The 17,432-nt window shown below is 49.0% G+C and overlaps 1 protein-coding gene across 1 annotated transcript in view; it reads left to right on the forward strand.

The window, feature by feature from the left end:
• DOCK2 (dedicator of cytokinesis 2) overlaps nt 1-17,432 on the forward strand; it is a 371,400-nt gene that overhangs the window by 337,473 nt on the left and 16,495 nt on the right. The window contains exons 37-43 of the mRNA XM_010980444.3: nt 1,964-2,054; nt 2,694-2,813; nt 6,630-6,719; nt 8,324-8,428; nt 10,867-11,008; nt 15,693-15,774; nt 17,038-17,122. Of these exons, the coding sequence (XP_010978746.3) occupies nt 1,964-2,054; nt 2,694-2,813; nt 6,630-6,719; nt 8,324-8,428; nt 10,867-11,008; nt 15,693-15,774; nt 17,038-17,122 (715 nt within the window). The remainder of the gene's footprint in view (nt 1-1,963; nt 2,055-2,693; nt 2,814-6,629; nt 6,720-8,323; nt 8,429-10,866; nt 11,009-15,692; nt 15,775-17,037; nt 17,123-17,432) is intronic.

Consider the following 17,432-nt stretch of genomic DNA (forward strand, 5'->3'; position numbering starts at 1 on the left):
TCAGAACCCTGTTCTGCCTATTTCGAGCTCCATCTACTTTAACGTAAGTCTCAGTTTTTGCAAAAGACTTGTTGGGAGGATGAATTGATATAATCTATAAAGCACTCATTGGTTGAACGAATGAATGAAGACTCTTTCTGTCTGGGACGCCACCCCACTCATCCTCTTAACCTAGAGATCCCAGCCCAACTGTCACACCCTGGAGACCTTTCTGGAAGCCCCACCTGCATGAATCCTGCTCTCATACTAACATAGACCTCTCCTTCACAACATTGATCACAGCTGTGTTTTTGCCGTCACTTATTTGAGTGGTGCCTGTCCCTTTTCCTAGACTGTAAATCCCAAACTCTGAGAATGGCACCTGCTTTTGCCAGCCTTTATCTCTGATTCCTGGTATGGCCTGTGTGCTCAGCACAGCTTTGCTGATTGAATAAATCAATGAGCAAAATGTCACTAGCTCATTAGTTATCAAAAATCATCACTTATTGACCTTTCTCCCCCCCCCCCCAAATCTTTGGCAGTCCCTACTCCGAGTTCAGGCAGCCTCCGTTTGGCCCACTGACCATGTTTAATGTGGCCGGGGACATGAAACACTAGCTCCTCCTTGGGTGACATTCTCTGCCGAAAGCTTTCTTCCAGCAGGAATCGAAGCCTGAGCACTGAGACCTGCTTTGAGTGCGGATGTTTGAGAAGCCCTTTGTTCCCTGCAGTTAGACAACAAAGGCGGAATCCTGGCACGATTACAGACAGCACCTTTCCTCTCGGAGGAGGGAGCAAGGGCATCGCATCACAGCATCTTCCCTTCACCAAATTACTAAGAGCTGGGTTTGAATAAATGCTCCCGGTGACTTGCAAGTCACCCAAGCAGTGGTTCTTTGGCTCCGGATTCCGTCTCCAACAGTGGCAGGAGGGACTGTTTTGTAGCAGAACCTGGTCTATAATGCCAAGAGATAGTAGCTGTCACTGCTCAGTGCGGTCTGCGGGCTGATCAATTTCAGTGGCTACTGGCGTGTATGAGCAGCAACGCTGTCTGTCCCTGACTGAGCCCTTTACACGTGGTCTGTGTGGCCCTTTATATGCCCAGCAACTCTATGGGTGCATTCTGTGAGCACTACCATTTTACAGAATAGCAAACGAAGGCACAGAGAAGTTACCTCCCTGCCCCTTAACACTTACTATGTGTCAAATAATTAACCACAGCTCCCTTCCTTTGTTCCTGTCCTGTCCTTAACATCTCCCAACTGCAGAGCCATCCCAGGGTGCAGAACGGGATCGCCACATTACAGAAGGTTGGGAGGTGGGAATGCGATTGTGGTTGAATAGTAGATTCTCCCTGCTGACAGCTCCAGGCCTCCACATGCATATCCAATCTCTCGACCCAGGGCCACTTCCTTTCTTATCAGAAAATGCACTTCCTTTACACTAGAGAGCACTGAAGAGAGGCTGGGAGCTGCCCTTTACAGAGCTGTGGCTTGTCCACGCCCTGGGAGTCATGCAGTGATCGGCATGTCGGCTCTGAAGGCGGTTAGACTGCAATCACATTCCATTTCTCCCATACTTTAGCACGTGCTCTGACAAGATATTTATTTTTCCTTCCTTGATTTCCCTGACTTGTCATATTGCATTGGTCAGAGTCTTCAGCATCAAGTTGAATACTGGCTGGAATGGTACCTAACTTCTCCAGGCCAGAGTTTTCTCATCTGTAAATGGTAATACTCAATGAACCCATTTTACATGATTGTCAGGAGGCATTTAAAATACTTGGCATGATTCCTGTCACACACTAAAATGCCCCACACATGCTGGGTTTTGTCACTGTCACCCATGCAAGGGGGCTGGATAGTGGGGGGATGGAGGACTCCCGTGACTCCAAGAAGTACTCGGCTGTTCTGTCTGGCTCCTTCCTGGCCCTACCATCTGCCTCCTTATTGCACCTGGTAATTTAGCTTATTTCCCCAAACAGGTACCTGTACAAACTCCGTGACCTTCACCTGGACTGTGACAATTACACCGAGGCCGCCTATACACTCCTCCTCCACACCTGGCTTCTCAAGGTACTGCCCTTCCCGTGAAGGGGATTCATGCTGGCGTCCCCATGGAGCCCTCCCAGCGAGTTGAAGAGTTTAAAAAAGGAAAGGAAAGGAAAGGAAAAGAATTAGCCAAATAAATTTTGTTTTGCTCTGTGTTCCCAAACTCTTAACCTAGCAGGTTACTTTTCTGCACTGCGTTGTCTAGTCGCATAAGGTTTCAAGTGACCTTCACATTTAGCAGCAAAAACAACCCCCTGAGATATGTCTTGCAGTTTTACATAACATCCAAACTGTTTTATATAACATCCAAGCATCGGCTATAAGTCATTAGCATGCCCCGTGAGCTGTTTTCCTTCTCTTGAAAGTGCCGCTGGAGCAGGGCAAAGTCTGAAGGATTTCCTTTGGTTTTTGAAGAGCTGGGACCATGGCTTGCAGGGTTTCAGAGCAAAACTCCACAAACCACACTTGTGAGCCAATAGAGAGAATCAAATAAGCGTGAGGGGGCGCTTCCCAAATGGAAACTCCAGACCAGCATCTCTCTCACTGACCACTGACACCCAGGGCGGCGGGGAGGCCGGCGGGGGTGTTTGCAGGGATTCCTCCCACCTCCCAGCAGTGGGGGAGGCACCTGCCCCAGACTAAACACACGTCCTCTCTCCACAGTGGTCAGACGAGCAGTGCGCGTCACAGGTCATGCAGACAGGCCAGCAGCACCCCCAGACCCACCGGCAGCTGAAGGAGACACTGTATGAGATCATCATAGGCTACTTTGACAAAGGAAAGGTAATTGGTTCTTGCCCTTCCTCTCTTTGCGGGAACCCTAGCTACCGGGAGGGACTGTTCCCTCCCAGACTCTACACCCAGTCCCTCTGCTCTGCTCAGCTCTCCCTCCCAAGTCTGATTACTTCCCTCCATCCCCATCCCTGCCACCTCTGTTCAAGGTACCAACATTGCTCATCTGGCCACTCAGTGAATCCTAAGCAACCTCCCTGCATCCTCTATCCCCACAGCAGATCATCCTCCATGTAGGAAACAGGGTGATCATAAACCTGTATTGGGTCATGCCATTGTCTTGCTTCTAGCCATCCCAGATGGCTGTCCCCTCCACTTACAACAAACTGCACAGTCCTTCCCATGACCCATGAGACCCCACAGCAGCTGTCCCCTGACTACTTCTCTCATGTCATCACTGCCAGGCTCATGCTCACATGTTCTATGCCAAGTTCTTTTTCTACCCCAGGACCTTTGCACTTACTTTTCCCAGCTTAGAAATTTCTCCTCCTTATCTTCCCCTGGCCGGCTCCTTCTCATGGCTCAGGGTTTTGCCCAAGCAAAGATCGTCATGTCCTGAAGGAGGCCTTCCCAGACCACACAAGATAAAGCAGCACCCCTGCCCTGAGTCACCCGTATTGCTTCTTCAAAGCACTTGTCACTATCAGACATCACCTTGATCATCTTGTTTTCACTTGATCATTGTCTGGCTCCCACTTGAGAAGGTCGTGAGCACAGACTTGTCTTATCCGCTGCTGAGTGCCCAGAACTAGCCTGGAGCCTGACATACAGGTGCCAATAGATACATGTTGTGTAAATTAATTAACTGATTGTATGAAAGACATCACGGTTTCATCATTGATCTCTAAACAGCAAGAACAGGATGCTTTGTTGGGTTTGGTCTAGAGATTAGGCAGACCAGCTGCTGCTGTTCATAGACTTCCAGGAGGCATCAGCCCAAATGCTACCGTTCATCCCGTAGGGGTCGAGGCAGCATGGCTAAGTGCTCAGGCTCTAGGCTTCAGACCTTGTTCCTCTACCACCTACAATCCCCTTGGCCTTTCAGAGACTCCAATTCCCCGTCCATAATAGTGAGATGTTAAAAGTACACACTTCCTAGTTGCGTTGTGAAAATTAGGTGAGGGAAAAAACACTGCATGTAGAGCACCCAGCATAGGACCTGGTACAGAGTAACAGCCTGTTAAACTGTAACTGTCATCATTATTACCTGCTCTGCCTTCAAGGCGCCAGTAGACCGGCCACTTCCTCTGTCGAGCTTGTCTGGAGTCCTCTGGCTTACCTCCAGCCCGCCCCTCCTCTGAATGGCAAAGCCTCTTACAGTTCATCAAGACATAATTTAGCACTTAATTTTGGCCCGTTCTGTCACTGCAGTTCATTGCATCTGTCTTAGTCTGATCTCCCCACCTTCCCTGGAAAGATAAAATGAGGTAATGTCTGTGAACAGGCTTATAAATTCTCGGGAGTTGAGCAGTTACAGAACACTGTTTTTATAATTTGTAATTATAAGCCTCTTGAGGGCAGAGAGTCTGCTGTCCCCAGAACCTCCTGTCCTTCTGGGCATCGAGTCAGAGCTTCCTCTTGGCTCATCAGCTGATTAAGTCAGTCACTGTGCGAAAGCCCCAAAAGGACGTGTTGAGCCTTGTCCTCTGCAAAGTGTCCGGGTCGATCCATCCTGTGCTGAGCAGAGAGGAAAAAGGCATAATCCTCGATGTCAAGGGGCTTATTATCTACTTGGCAAAACAGACATACCAGTCATCATCTTTATTTTTGCACATGACCCTTTGGTGCTGTGTCATCTTGGGGAAGGGAGAGGGAACAGGGTGGTGCTAAGGTACTTTGGGGGCAGAGAGAAGGGAGCAGATGGGTAGAGCACACTCTGAAAGCCACTGCTATGGTGGCTTCTAGAAGAAAGCCCAAACTCTTCAGCATCCCTTTAACTTCCTTTCCCTGTATCTTCCCTCATGGAGGCACATTGATCTAGACACACACAATGGCTTTCTGCTCCATAAGTGCGTCTGTCAGTACCTGGTGGACTCCTCTACATCCATCAAAACCCAACCGTTACATCTGTTTACATGTATGCTTTACCCACTTCTGTTTCATGAAAGCAGAGACTCTCCTGTCCATTTTTTCATCTGTTCCATCACCATATACCTTAAGATGTCTAGAAGCCAGCGGGTGGCTCAGTAACTAATGTATGAGACTTAGAGGTCCCAGGCAAACCTGGAGGAAATACCAGGGATCTCCCTGCCTGTCCCCCTCCTTGGCCCCTTAGTGATCTCTTAACATGTGGGGAGAATATTTCTGGCACATTATGGTGGGAAGTTGGCAAAGACCTTCACCTGAGCCAAACAGTCCTCTGGCCCAACCTAGGGGTGTTACCACCATCTTCTTGGTCAGGCTAAGGAGAAAGAAAGCCCCAGCCCAGCCTGCCCAGTGGATGTGACTCCTCCTGGCATGTAAAGCATTTTTATGCTGCTCACTAAGTTGTCCATGAGTTTACAGCCACAGCTCCTCCATTCGGCACTTGCTTTTATTTATTTTTATGCTTGGATGCAGAGAGCACTTTTGCTACAAAGCACACACTGCATTTTGGCAAGCTCTCCTCTCTCCTCCCCCGCCTCCCCCAGCTTCTCCATTTAGGTGCATCTTCCATTTTAAGCCAAATGTGAAATGTAATGGGTGTCCCTTGAGATTGCCAGATCTCCAGCCCACCCAGCACCTCCCCCTGCCTCTCTGCAGAGGTTCCTGACCCCTTCCGTCTAAGATGGGGGAGATGATCTATTGATTTCAGCCAAGACAGAGCAGAGGAGAAGGACCCGCTATGTCCAGAGTTTGTTTTTCAGAATTCTTTTAAAAGATGGAAAAGATCTATTTAAGAAAAAAGCTTTAATCATTCTTTTTAATACTCCAGTCCCACCACCACCTCCACCTCTCTGCTGCCCCCGGCCCACTCACCCCAAATAACCCCAGTAAGAATTGATAGGTATAAAGTTTCATTTAAGTAAGATGAATAAATCCTAGAGGTCTGCTGTACAACGCTGGGCCTAGAGTTAACAGTTACGCATTGTGCATTTAAAAATCTGTTAAGAGGACAGATCGTAGGTTAAATGTTCTTCCCACGATTTTTTTTTAAAGTGAAAGAAAGAGAGGAAGGGAGGGAGGGAAGACATTTGCCCAAAAGGGAAAAGAAAGTGACAGGATTGACAGAGTGGAAAGATCCCAGGAGCAAACATTAGGAAAGCTGGATCTGGCCCCAACTCTGTGTCTAGAAATTTTCTGACCTCAGGCCGCCTGCTTACCCCTTTGTGGACCATTTCTCTTTGGACAATGGGGCTAACACCTCCCTGCCCCACCTGCGCGCAGGGAGACACATGTTAGTTTACTAAGCGCTCCTGAGGGAGGGAAGTAAGCGCAAGGTGGAGAGCCTCATTCGGGTGTGCATCCTGGCCCTGCTGTGGGTTGGGCATCCGACCCAGGCCACATGCTTTGTCATCTAAGGTCCATTTCTTACCTGGGAAGTGCAGATACTATTATTCACCTCTCAGAGTGGTTGTGAAGATCCAGAGAGCACGTAAATAAGGTATTTAGCCTCATCTGCAGGTGTTCCATTATTTGTCATGAAACTAGGATGAGAGGCAGGGGAAAGGTCGGCTTCCTGGGAGGCCCCCAGCTTCCTGGGTGTGGGGCCAGGTCTGGGCCAGAGTGAGGCTTGTGGCTCAGTCCCAGGAGCAGAGTTTCCGTGGTCTCTTCCTTCTGCAAGCCTGGAGGTCGCCGTAACCTTTGTCTCTGTGACCTTCCTCGTAGATGTGGGAAGAGGCCATCAGTCTGTGCAAGGAGCTGGCGGAACAGTATGAGATGGAAATCTTTGACTACGAGCTGCTGAGCCAGAACCTGGTAAGGCGTCCTCGGGGGGAGCTGGCTGCCCTGGAGGCTGGGTGCCCAGGGCCTCGGCTCAGCAGAGAGGCTGGGGAGAGGGGTGGCAGGGGCAGGAGGCCAAATGGGGTTAGGGCACCGGGAACGGAATGGAATGGAAGTCGGGTCCCAGCCGAGCAAGGCTGTGCTGAGCGCCTCCCTCCCAGTAGGGAATATTTCCAAAGGGAGATCTTCCTGGAAAACTCATCAGTGACAGTTTCTCGGATGGAGTGTTAAGTACCTGCTTGGCGCTGGGGCTGATGCTGCACACCCAGTAAACACTCTGCTACATTCACAGTAAAATTCCTACAAATCACTAAGCCAATGAAATAAAAACGAAAATCTGTGCTTTCTGATTAACAGATAAATCACATTAAAATGCTCCCCATCTGGCCATTCCTCATTAGCTCCTCGAAGCTTGTGATTTGGTGGAGGAAGTGGAAAGTAGGGGGAAGCCAGCCCATCCTGCTTCTGCTGCAGAGGCCAGGCCTTGGTGGGGAGGTGGCCTCTACAGGGAAAAGGCAGAACATTTTGGCTTATCCCCACACACATATTTCCTGGTGGCCTGAGAACCAGGACCCCAGGGCCCCATCTCAGCCCATTTCGAGAGGCCAGTCCAGCTGTTTCCAGGGAACTATAAAATGAGAGTCAGAAGGTTGGAAGAAGAAATAAAGCTTTTTTGGTGGGGGGATGGGTACGGAGTATAGTGTTCTAAGATATGATGCGAACACACTGCTTGCACCAAGAAACACTATATGTGCTTGATTCTATCCACATAGATGCTTCTGGGTGTGGAAGTGCACACATGCCCTCTAAACAGGTGCATTGCACACGCACATACGGCACACATTCATGCACGCACAGCCATACCCAGTATACATTCATGCACACGCAGATGTGCGTGCACATCTGTGCACCAAGACCACATCACACAGGCTCACGACCAGGACCACACGCACTTCTCTTCCATGTTGTGTCAAATTTAAGACGCCATCATTTGGGAGCCGCACCATTCTGTTTTACGTGCCCCATCGCGATTTCTCTCCACTTAATAGCAATTGGAAGATGCCATCAGGTATAAAGTTAAACACAAACTGTTTTCAAAGATGTTAACATATGAAAAATACACACCTCTCAGAACTGAAGAAATATGTGAGGTGTGCATACATAGGAAGACATCTGTATTCAGAGACACATCCATCTACAGACCGTCACAAACGTACCCGGTGGGAGTGGAGTGGCGATGGTCCGGGCTCTGGACAGCTGGCTGGGTTCAGTTCTGTGCTCACTGGCTGCACCATGAGATACCATTTCTTTATCTGCAAAACGGAAATACAGTACTGTGGAACTGTTACGAGGGCAGTGCAAGTAAACGTGCTAATGCAGGTGGAGTGATTAACAGGATATCTGGTATATTGTAAGTACAGCTCGCTGCTGTTACGGTTTCAGACATCTCCATGAACATGCAAACGTGCCCTTGGCACGTGGGTTCTGGTGTAATGATCACGTCTAAACTGTGGCTTCTTGGAGCTGAATGTGCCTTTAATCCACATCTGTGTTATAAGCTGTGAGCTTTCTTCTTTCAGATCCAGCAGGCAAAATTCTATGAAAAAATCATGAAAATCCTCAGACCCAAGCCAGACTACTTTGCCGTCGGATACTACGGCCAGGGTTTCCCCTCCTTCCTGCGGGTGAGTCTGGGTGACTCAGGCACAGACCAGGGCACCCGGGGCCTTGGCATCTCATGTGGGCTCCCCCTCTGTGTTTGAGGCTCTGCTTGTGCTCAGACCCTGTGCGCTCCTCCTCACCCTCCTCTGTCTGAGCACCGTCCCCACCCCCATGTGCTCCCCGATCCCCCTCCATTATCAGCACCTCAACACCTGCTGTGTTTCTCTAAATACACAGCAGCCAGAGCTGCCGTGTGAGGTAGTGAGCGCCCCATCCCCGGAGTGAGATGCTCAGAGAGGCGGGAGGAGCTCTGCTACGAGTTCTCAGACCTTTTGGTCTCAGGACCCCTTTCTCTTAAAAAATATCAAGGTCCCTGAAGAACTGTATTTGTAGACTTCATCTGTCTACATTGACGATACTCAAAATTAACACTAAGGAAATGTTTAAATGCGGTCATCCCTTGGTATCCGCTGGGAATTGGTTCCAGGACCCTCTGCAGGTACCAAAATCTGATAATACTCAAGTCCCTTATATAAAATAGCATGGTAGTTGCATGTAACCTCCCAAATACTTTCAATCAGCTTTGCATGACTTAAAAAGCCTAACACAGTGCAAATGCCATGTAAGTAGTGGCCGAAGTGCAGCAAACTCAAATTTTTATTTTTGGAACTTTCTGAAATTTTTTTTTCAAATATTCTTGACCCATAGTTGATTGAATCCATGGATTCAGAACCCGAGGATATGGAGGGTCAACTGTGTCCGTTTATTTAACAATAATAAAAACACTAATTAGCACATCATGTGTTAACATAGATTACATCTTTTTTTTTTTTTGGAACAAAATGCAAGTCTTTATTTCTTTTTTTTTAACATTTTTTATTGATTTATAATCATTTTACAATGTTGTGTCAAATTCCAGTGTTCAGCACAATTTTTCAGTTATTCATGGACATATACACACTCATTGTCACATTTTTTTCTCTGTGAGTTATCATAACATTTTGTGTATATTTTTATGGCTCTATTTCCCAATAAAAATTAGTGTGAACAGTGAGATTGTTTCACATTTCTGCAAATCTCTTTAATGTCCGTATTAAGAGAAGACAGCTAGATTCTGAATGTTTCTGCATCACGTAGCCTCTGGAAAACTCTGCTGTACTCGTGAGAGAATGAGAGTGAAAAAGGCAAATAGCATCTTAACTGTCACGATGAAAAGAGTTTTGATCTTGTGAGGCCCTGCAGGAGTCTAGGGGACCCTCAGGGAACCCTGGAGCATAGTGTCTGAACCGTGTCTGCTTTTGTAGAGCGTTGGATTAGGTCAGCTGAAGGCTTCCTTCTGGTCTGTGAGTCTGTGGTTCAATCCTGACTGAGGTCAGGGAGATACAAAAGAAACAGGAAATCTGATCCTCGCCATATTTAGTATGGTCAAGGGGCTAAACCCCTCACTGGTACCAACCCATGTGGAAATTAGGGTGGGCTTACCGGAGTGACCACCACGAGCTGCAGAAGGGGCAGATGTGAGGGTTTCCTCCAGGGAACAGCGGTGACTTCCCACACGTGATCCTGCATCGGAATCCCCGGGAGAACTTGTTAAAAGTCCATGCTCCTGGGCCGTACTCCCACAGACTATTTCAGCAGGTCCGGAGTGACACCTGGGAATCTAGACTTCTGAAAGCTCCTAGGCTTCTGTGATGAGGGGCCAGATTTGGAAGCACTGACACAGAGAGGCGGTGGCCGACGTGGGTGTGGACAGAAGAATTTAGGGGCCGTTAGATGGCACAGATATGGTCTAGAACAGGGCTTCTCACCTTCATCTCTGTGGACATTTTGGGCCAGGTAACTCTTGGCTATGGGGCTGTCCTGTGCAGCATCCTGGGCCTCCACCCATTAGGTTCCAGCAGCGCCCCTTCCCAGAGCTGTGACAGCCAAAAATGTTTCCAGACATTGCCAGCATCCCTTTGGAGGCAAAAATCACCCCCTGTTTGAAAACTACTGCTGTCGAAGAGGCTAACGTGGTCCAGGAAGGATAAAGAGTGTGTTTCCATGGAGCCACTGATGAAGGACCCGGATGCTGATCTCTTCCATCCCACAGGCTCAGCCCACACGGCCCATTAAAGGCAGGAGGGAAACTTTGTGGTCTTGTAAATGGGAGAGTGGGTGTGACACAGTGCGAGCTGAGTAAGGAATTATTCTGGAAGCTGTACATATGATGGTTTGAAAGATAAGTTCTCCACATCCGTGATCTCTCCCTTTAGAAACAATTTTTTTAAAGTGGTGTGCCCAGCTAGAAGATCAGGAAGTTGAGCTCCTCTTTCGCCTGGGTGGGGGGATACAGAGAGGGGAGAGAGCTATAGGAAGTCGCCACAGCCCTGTGCTCATGTCACAAGCCTCCCAGCTTGGCTTGGACCACGTTCCCCAAGCCTGGGCCCTGACATCTCTGACCGGTGTCATTTCTCTGCAGAACAAAGTGTTCATCTACCGAGGGAAGGAGTACGAGCGAAGAGAAGATTTCCAGATGCAGCTGATGAGCCAGTTCCCCAACGCAGAGAAGATGAACACAACCTCTGCCCCCGGGGACGACGTCAAGAACGCCCCGGGCCAGTGTATCCTTGAGGAACGCCCCAGCCAAGGGCCAGGCATGGGCAGCCCTGCCAGGACGTTAGTCCACAGAGCCCCATCTTAGAGCTCAGAGCTGCTGCCAGAACCATTGCGGTGGTGCCAGTTTTAGTGTCCAGTGCGGGATCCAAAAAGAACCCAACTCTTAATGGTGCATTCACTGAAAAATTCACTTACTCCCTCATTCCTTCATTCTTGTAGTGAGTACTGTCAAGCCCTGACTCTGCCAAGCTTAGTGCAAGGGACCGGGGATTCCACTCACAAAGAGGTCCTACCTGCAGGGAGTCTAGCAAGTGAAGGACATTAAACAACTAATTGCATCATTAAATGTACATTGATAGAAATGTGATCAACGCCCTGCAGGGCACTGTGATTGGGAGGGCAGGGAAGGTGTCCTGGGGAAGGTGATGTTTAAGGTGAGTAATCAGTCAAAGGTTAGTGGGAGGTGGGAAGGATGTCCCAGACAGAGGGAAGGACCATCCTGTGCAAAGGCCCTGAGGTTCCAAGAACTGAAATGGTGCCACAGTGCTCTTATAATAAAATCAGAACTCCTGAACAAGGCCTGCAAGGCTGTCATCTGACCTCTGTCTGCATGTCCAATGTCATTGCCCTCGACTCTCCTTTTGCTTTCTCATGCCCCTCTGGCTACACGGGCCTTGTTCCTGAGCCTTAAATATGTCCAGCTTGTTCCCACCTCTGGGCCTGCGCATTTTCTGTTCCCTCTGCTTGGAATGCCTTTCCGCCAGCTCCTTTCTCACCCATCAGATCCTAACTCAGTGTCACCTCCCAGAAGAAGCCTGCCCTGGTCACCTTATCTGAAGTCTTCAGGACTCTGGTATCTCAAACCCTGTCTGCTTTCTTTAGAGAATTGATCACAACCCGTCCTTACCTCTTGTGCTTTTAAAGGTACGCGCAGGCTAGACTGGAAGCTCCTGGGAGGGCAGAGCCCCGCGCTGCCTTGCTCATCACAGTAATCCCCAAAGCCAACTCTCAGAAGATATTTGGCTGGTTAACGCAGAGAGAAAGAAAACAAGAGAGAAGGGAAAAGAAAGAGTAGAGAGATAGACAAATAGAGCAAGGAAGGAGGGAGGGAGGAGGCAGGGGAGCCAGCTCGCTGGAGCACACTGACGGCTGAGGTGACGTGGATGCGGCTGGTGAGATTGGACAGGATGTGCTGTAATCTGGCTCCAGTGCAGCAAAGCATGATGTTTATAAGGCCAGGAGCCGACGCCGCTGGGCAGGGGCAGGGCTCAGGTGGCAGGGGGCGTACAAACCCAAGGATGAGGCCGACAGCTGGGCGAGGGGGAGGGGCCGCGGTAGCCCAGCCTGGCTCCGGTACTGCATCCTGTAGCACAAATTAAGATACAGCCTTCAAAGTGGGGCCAACAGGTTGCATGCCTGGTCCGCTAAGTCTGCTGAACCTTAATCCAAATATGTTCCCCTCGGGCGATAAATGTTCACCAGTAACCTTTTCATTATGCTCGCTGGCCCTTTGTGCCTGCTCTGCCAGGGTTATTTGCAGGAGGAAATGCAACCGGTGGTGGGGCTGGCTGGTTACAAATGAGAGTTTGTTCCAGGTGAGACACAGGATTAGTACTGAGGCCCTTCTAAGTAGATGTCCTGGTGTTGAACAGCTCCATGGCCTTTTGGCTTGCGGTGGGACGAGGGCACGTATGCTCCTGGCCGTGTCATCACACGCAGGCTTGGTTCAGTGCCAGGAACCAGGTGGGAAGGGAAAGAGGAAGGGATGATCTTGCTAAAGGTCCTCTTCATGCCACACTAGACTGAGTGTTTTATAACTATTATTTCTTTAATCCTCATAAAACCCTCTAAGATGGGCATTAATTTACCCTATTTCAAAGAGAAGGAATATGGGGCAAAGAGGTAAAGCGGTTTATCTAAGGTTACAAAGCTAGTTAGTGACGGAGTTGAGATTTGAACTCCAAGATCCATTTGTCTGGAAGTCTGTATTCTTTCTATAACACCGTCGTTTTGTTTAAGATTGATGGACAGAATGTTCTTCATTAACTGTTCATCGTGTGTACCGGGCATTTTTTTGAGTTTCATTTTATCCTCATAATAATCATATGAGTTGGGGATTACGACTCTCTGCATTTTACAAATAAGAAAACAGGTTCAAAAAATGTAAACGGCTTGCACAAGGTCCCAGGAATTGGTGGAAATAGGATTTGAACTCAGGTCTGAATTTTGCCAAAATCTGAGCTCTTAACGCTCTGTTCTCTTGGCTTCATGTGTCGAAAAGCTGACAAGCAGTTTGGAAAGATGACAGATCTCATGTCTTCCCACTAAGGTATCCAATAGAGGAAAACATTTGAAAGCAAAGTTGTCCCCTGTCCCCTGTCCTCCCCTCTGCCCTGACCTCGGGGCCACAGTTCCATGCATAGGTTCAACACGTGGTGAGAGAGTCAAGCCACATATCCTACTGGACATGATCAGAGAGCTCTGATGTCGCTGGCTTCCCCAGGACAGGTTTGGACTCTCCTCTTGGACAAAGGCGAATTGCTAAAATCAGTACACATGACTTAGAACCTTCTTTAAAACAGGGATGGGTACACCAGAAATTGACATAACGTTGTAAACTGACTATACTTCAATTAAAAAAAAAAAGTGAAAAAAAAAAAAAAACAAAACCCAGGGATTGGCAAACTTCTCTGTAAAGGACCAGACAGGAAGTATTTTAGTCTTCATGGGCTTTGTGTGTCTGTCGCAGCTACTCCAGTCCGCTGTGGTGGGAGAGCAGCCGTGGGCAATGCCTGAATGGACACGTATGGCTGTGCCCCGATAGAAGTTCATTTGTGAACACTGACATTTGAATTTCGTATCATTTTCACATGTCACATAATACTCTTTTTTTCCAATTTTTGAAGATACAAAAACTGTTCTTAGCTGTGAATCATACAAGAACAGGCAGTGAGCTGGACTTGACCCAAGGGCCATGGTTTGCCAGCTCCTGTCCTAGACTTAACCCAGAGTGACTTCCTTCCCAGAGAAGGCGGTTCACTATACGACATGAAAAGGAAATCAGCCTTCCTGAATATTGTGGAAATCCCTCCCCTGGGGTTTATTCACTTGTGTTAAGCCCTGCTCATTCTCACCCTCTCATCTCTCTCTCTCTCTGTCTCTGTTTCTGTCTCTCTTTGTCTGTCTCTTTCTCTATGAGGGACTCTCATTTAATGTGGAAAAATCTTCAGTGTCAAACAATTAAATCTCCACCATATTAATGTGAAGTGAGTTTCTTGGGGGAGGGGGGTTGGATTTAACTTGGAATTACATTTGGCGATTTCTTATGTGTGAAAGAATCCTAGCCTCTGCCATCAGAAAGCTCACAGTCTGCTGGGGAGGGGGCAGTCGGGAGGAGACAGGTTGCTGGACAGAGGAGAGTCCTAAGTACAGAGTCACGAAGGGAAAGGACACCTGACTGATGGTAGACTGAACGTTCATGGAGCTGTGGTGGTGATGTGGGGAAGTATTCCAAGCAAAGGGAACAGTAGAATCTGCTGGCTATGCAGAGATAATGGTGGGAAATGGGTTAGGATCCTATTGGAATATTTGAATACTTCATATTCAAATACTGGCATATTTGAATGCCAGTGAGAGGACTTTGTGATTCTTCCGTTGGCAGAAACATCAGGCCCAGGAGAAGAGTTTTTGGAGTTGTGGTGGTCATCGGGTAGAGCAGAGAGATGGGAGAACTTGGATATCTGAAGAAGATAGATGGGTAGAGAAGCCATGGGAGGTAGGGAAAGGGAAGTAAGGTTCAGGTGATGACTGGCCTTATTTATTTGGTTTGCTATATTACTGACTTAAAATGGGCATAACAAAAACCTGGCACATGCGGTGCCTCTCCTATATCCTGTGCCCATAGCAGGCATTACTAATTGATCACAGAACTCCTTCCCACTGAGCCTGGATATGGCCTGCCATTCCTGCCCCAGGCAGTTACTCTCAGACTTTCAGAGTCAGAGTGCAAAATGACAGGTGTTCGCATGCTTCTCAAACTGGAACATACGTATGGATCACCTGAGGACCTCACACAGACACAGACTCCGATTCAGTGGGTCTGAGGTAGGGCCTGAGAGTCACCATTTCTAACAAGCTCCCAAGTGATGCTGATGCTGCTGGGTTAGAGGGCCACATTGAATAGAAGTCTAGAGTCAAAGAACCCTGAGTTTAGGGTAAAAAGACCCAAATACAGACCCTTGCTCTGTGCTCACAAACTGTGTGACCTTCAACAGGTTGTCCGGCTTCTTTGACCTTGATTTGACCTTGATGTCCTTGTATGATTCAATAACGCTGCTCAGTGGGACTGGAGAGATGAAAGGAGACCGTGGGGAGACGTGTTCTGCAGATGACTGAGAGCTATAAATGCACTGGGTGTCATTCATGCTAATGATAACATAGCAATGATAATGAGGCTTAAGGACTACTAACCCACTGTTAGCAGGGGCTGTGCCCGGGGTTGGGGTTGCAAAATGACAGGCAGCTCTGATAAGGACCAAAGTGACTGGTCAACCAGCAAGCACCCTGAGGTTGGTCATTCATTAAAAACTTGGCCCTATGAGGGACTGTCCTGGGAGGTCTCAGCTGGGACTGTCTGTGCTTGGAACTGCTGACTGACACGTTGTGAGCTCTTAACGGCAGGGATCGCAGACATCCAGTGTTTCACTGTCCAGCCCGTCTTGGATGAGCACCCAAGGTTCAAGAACAAGCCAGTGCCTGACCAGATTATAAAGTAAGACGCCCAGCCCAGGGGAAGGAGGGTGGGGAGGAAGATCCCATGGGTCCACCAAGCTGAGCAGGTCGCAGGACAGGCCCTGGTGCCTTCTAGTTCCTTCTCTATCCGAGCCAGCCTGCTCTCCCTTTCCTCTTGGGAGAAGCATCACCCCGTCAGCCCTCTGGACTCTGCCCTAAAAGGCTGACACCAGAGACGGCAGAGAGGAACGAGGCTCACCTTGTGGCACAGCGAGTCCTCAGGAAGAAGCAATGAGATTCGCTGAACTGGACATGGAGAGTCTGTCACTCAGATTGATCCCAGAGTGACTCCAAGGAATCCACAGCCAAAGAGGGTGGGCGGGCAGGTGACGGGGAGGGTGGAGGACAGGGGATGGTGCTCATGCTGAGCACATTCTCCAAGGGTCATCTTTTTGGCATTTAATAGGGCTGTGCATTGACAGTGGATCTGTTCAGACTATGATTTTCAAAAAGGGGGGCATTAGAGGGAGCGGCATGAAGGCAGGTGTCAGTCTGTTTAATACCAGCTCGCAAGGTCAGTGATGAGGCAACGAAGCAGGGGGTCCGTGGGATCTGCAAGGCACCAGGCTTCCCCACTCCAAGCTGTCCGGCTCACCCCCCTCGGGTCTAGGTGCCCAGTTTAGCACCTCGCATGCCTTAGGAAAAGGCCTCTCCTCTGGAAGGACCCTTCAGAAGCAGGTGCTTCTTTGTGAGAAGAATGGCCTGATCCTTCAGGGAGAGGCTGCCTCGCACTAGTGCAGGAGGCTGAGCAGATGTAGCTCAGCTTGGATCTCAGCCTTCCATCGCCCTCTGGTCCAGGCATCTGTGGGCAGGGCATAACAACCATACAGCTAGCACCATTCCCTGCTGACCCTGATGAACCCCCCCTTAGAGATTAAGGAAGAGTGACTTAAGGGGTGGCTGGGACCCCTAAAGAATCCTTGGAAGATCCCCCTGGGACATTAGGCTGGGACCTTAGATGTATGTCAATCCTTCATTGAGATCACAAGAAGCAATAATCCAGGCATCACTAGATGCACTGATGGCAGAATTCCAACTTTTTCAGTACTCTATGGGGTGCTATGTTCGCACGAGGGTGTAAGGCTGGCTGGCTTCTAAATCATCTTGCAAGGAAAGCCTGATTTTAAATGCCACAGCAAGGACTCTGCCAGAGCTGGAGTTTACTGCAGTGGGCCTCCCTGGACAGTATGGGGTCAGGTCAGGTTTTGCTGTCAGGAGCCTCAGGCCTCTACCTGTCTTGCAGCTTTTATAAATCCAACTACGTGCAAAAGTTCCACTACTCCCGGCCGGTGCGCAGGGGGACGGTCGACCCTGAGAATGAGTTCGCCGTAAGTATCTCCCCCACCCTTCAGATGCCTTGATCATTCCCCTGGGCCTCCTTTACCAGCGTGTGCACCTGCCAGAATCAGAAGGGGAGGGCATCTGATGCAAAGTCAAAGGGAGGAATGCTACCTTCCATCGGTCCGGTGACACCCATTCTCCCGTCTCTTCCGCTGTGTTTGTTATCTCATTTCTTGAGCCTCTCCACTCTCAAGATGTAGCCCAACCCGGGCCTGGAGTGAGATGCACTGTCAACCACAGGGCATTCAGGCATTTCCAGAAGGTAGGGCCCCTCAGGCTAAGCAGGGGCGTTGATCA

This window comes from Camelus dromedarius, chromosome 27, assembly GCF_036321535.1.
Source record: "Camelus dromedarius isolate mCamDro1 chromosome 27, mCamDro1.pat, whole genome shotgun sequence".
Taxonomy (NCBI): domain Eukaryota; kingdom Metazoa; phylum Chordata; class Mammalia; order Artiodactyla; family Camelidae; genus Camelus; species Camelus dromedarius.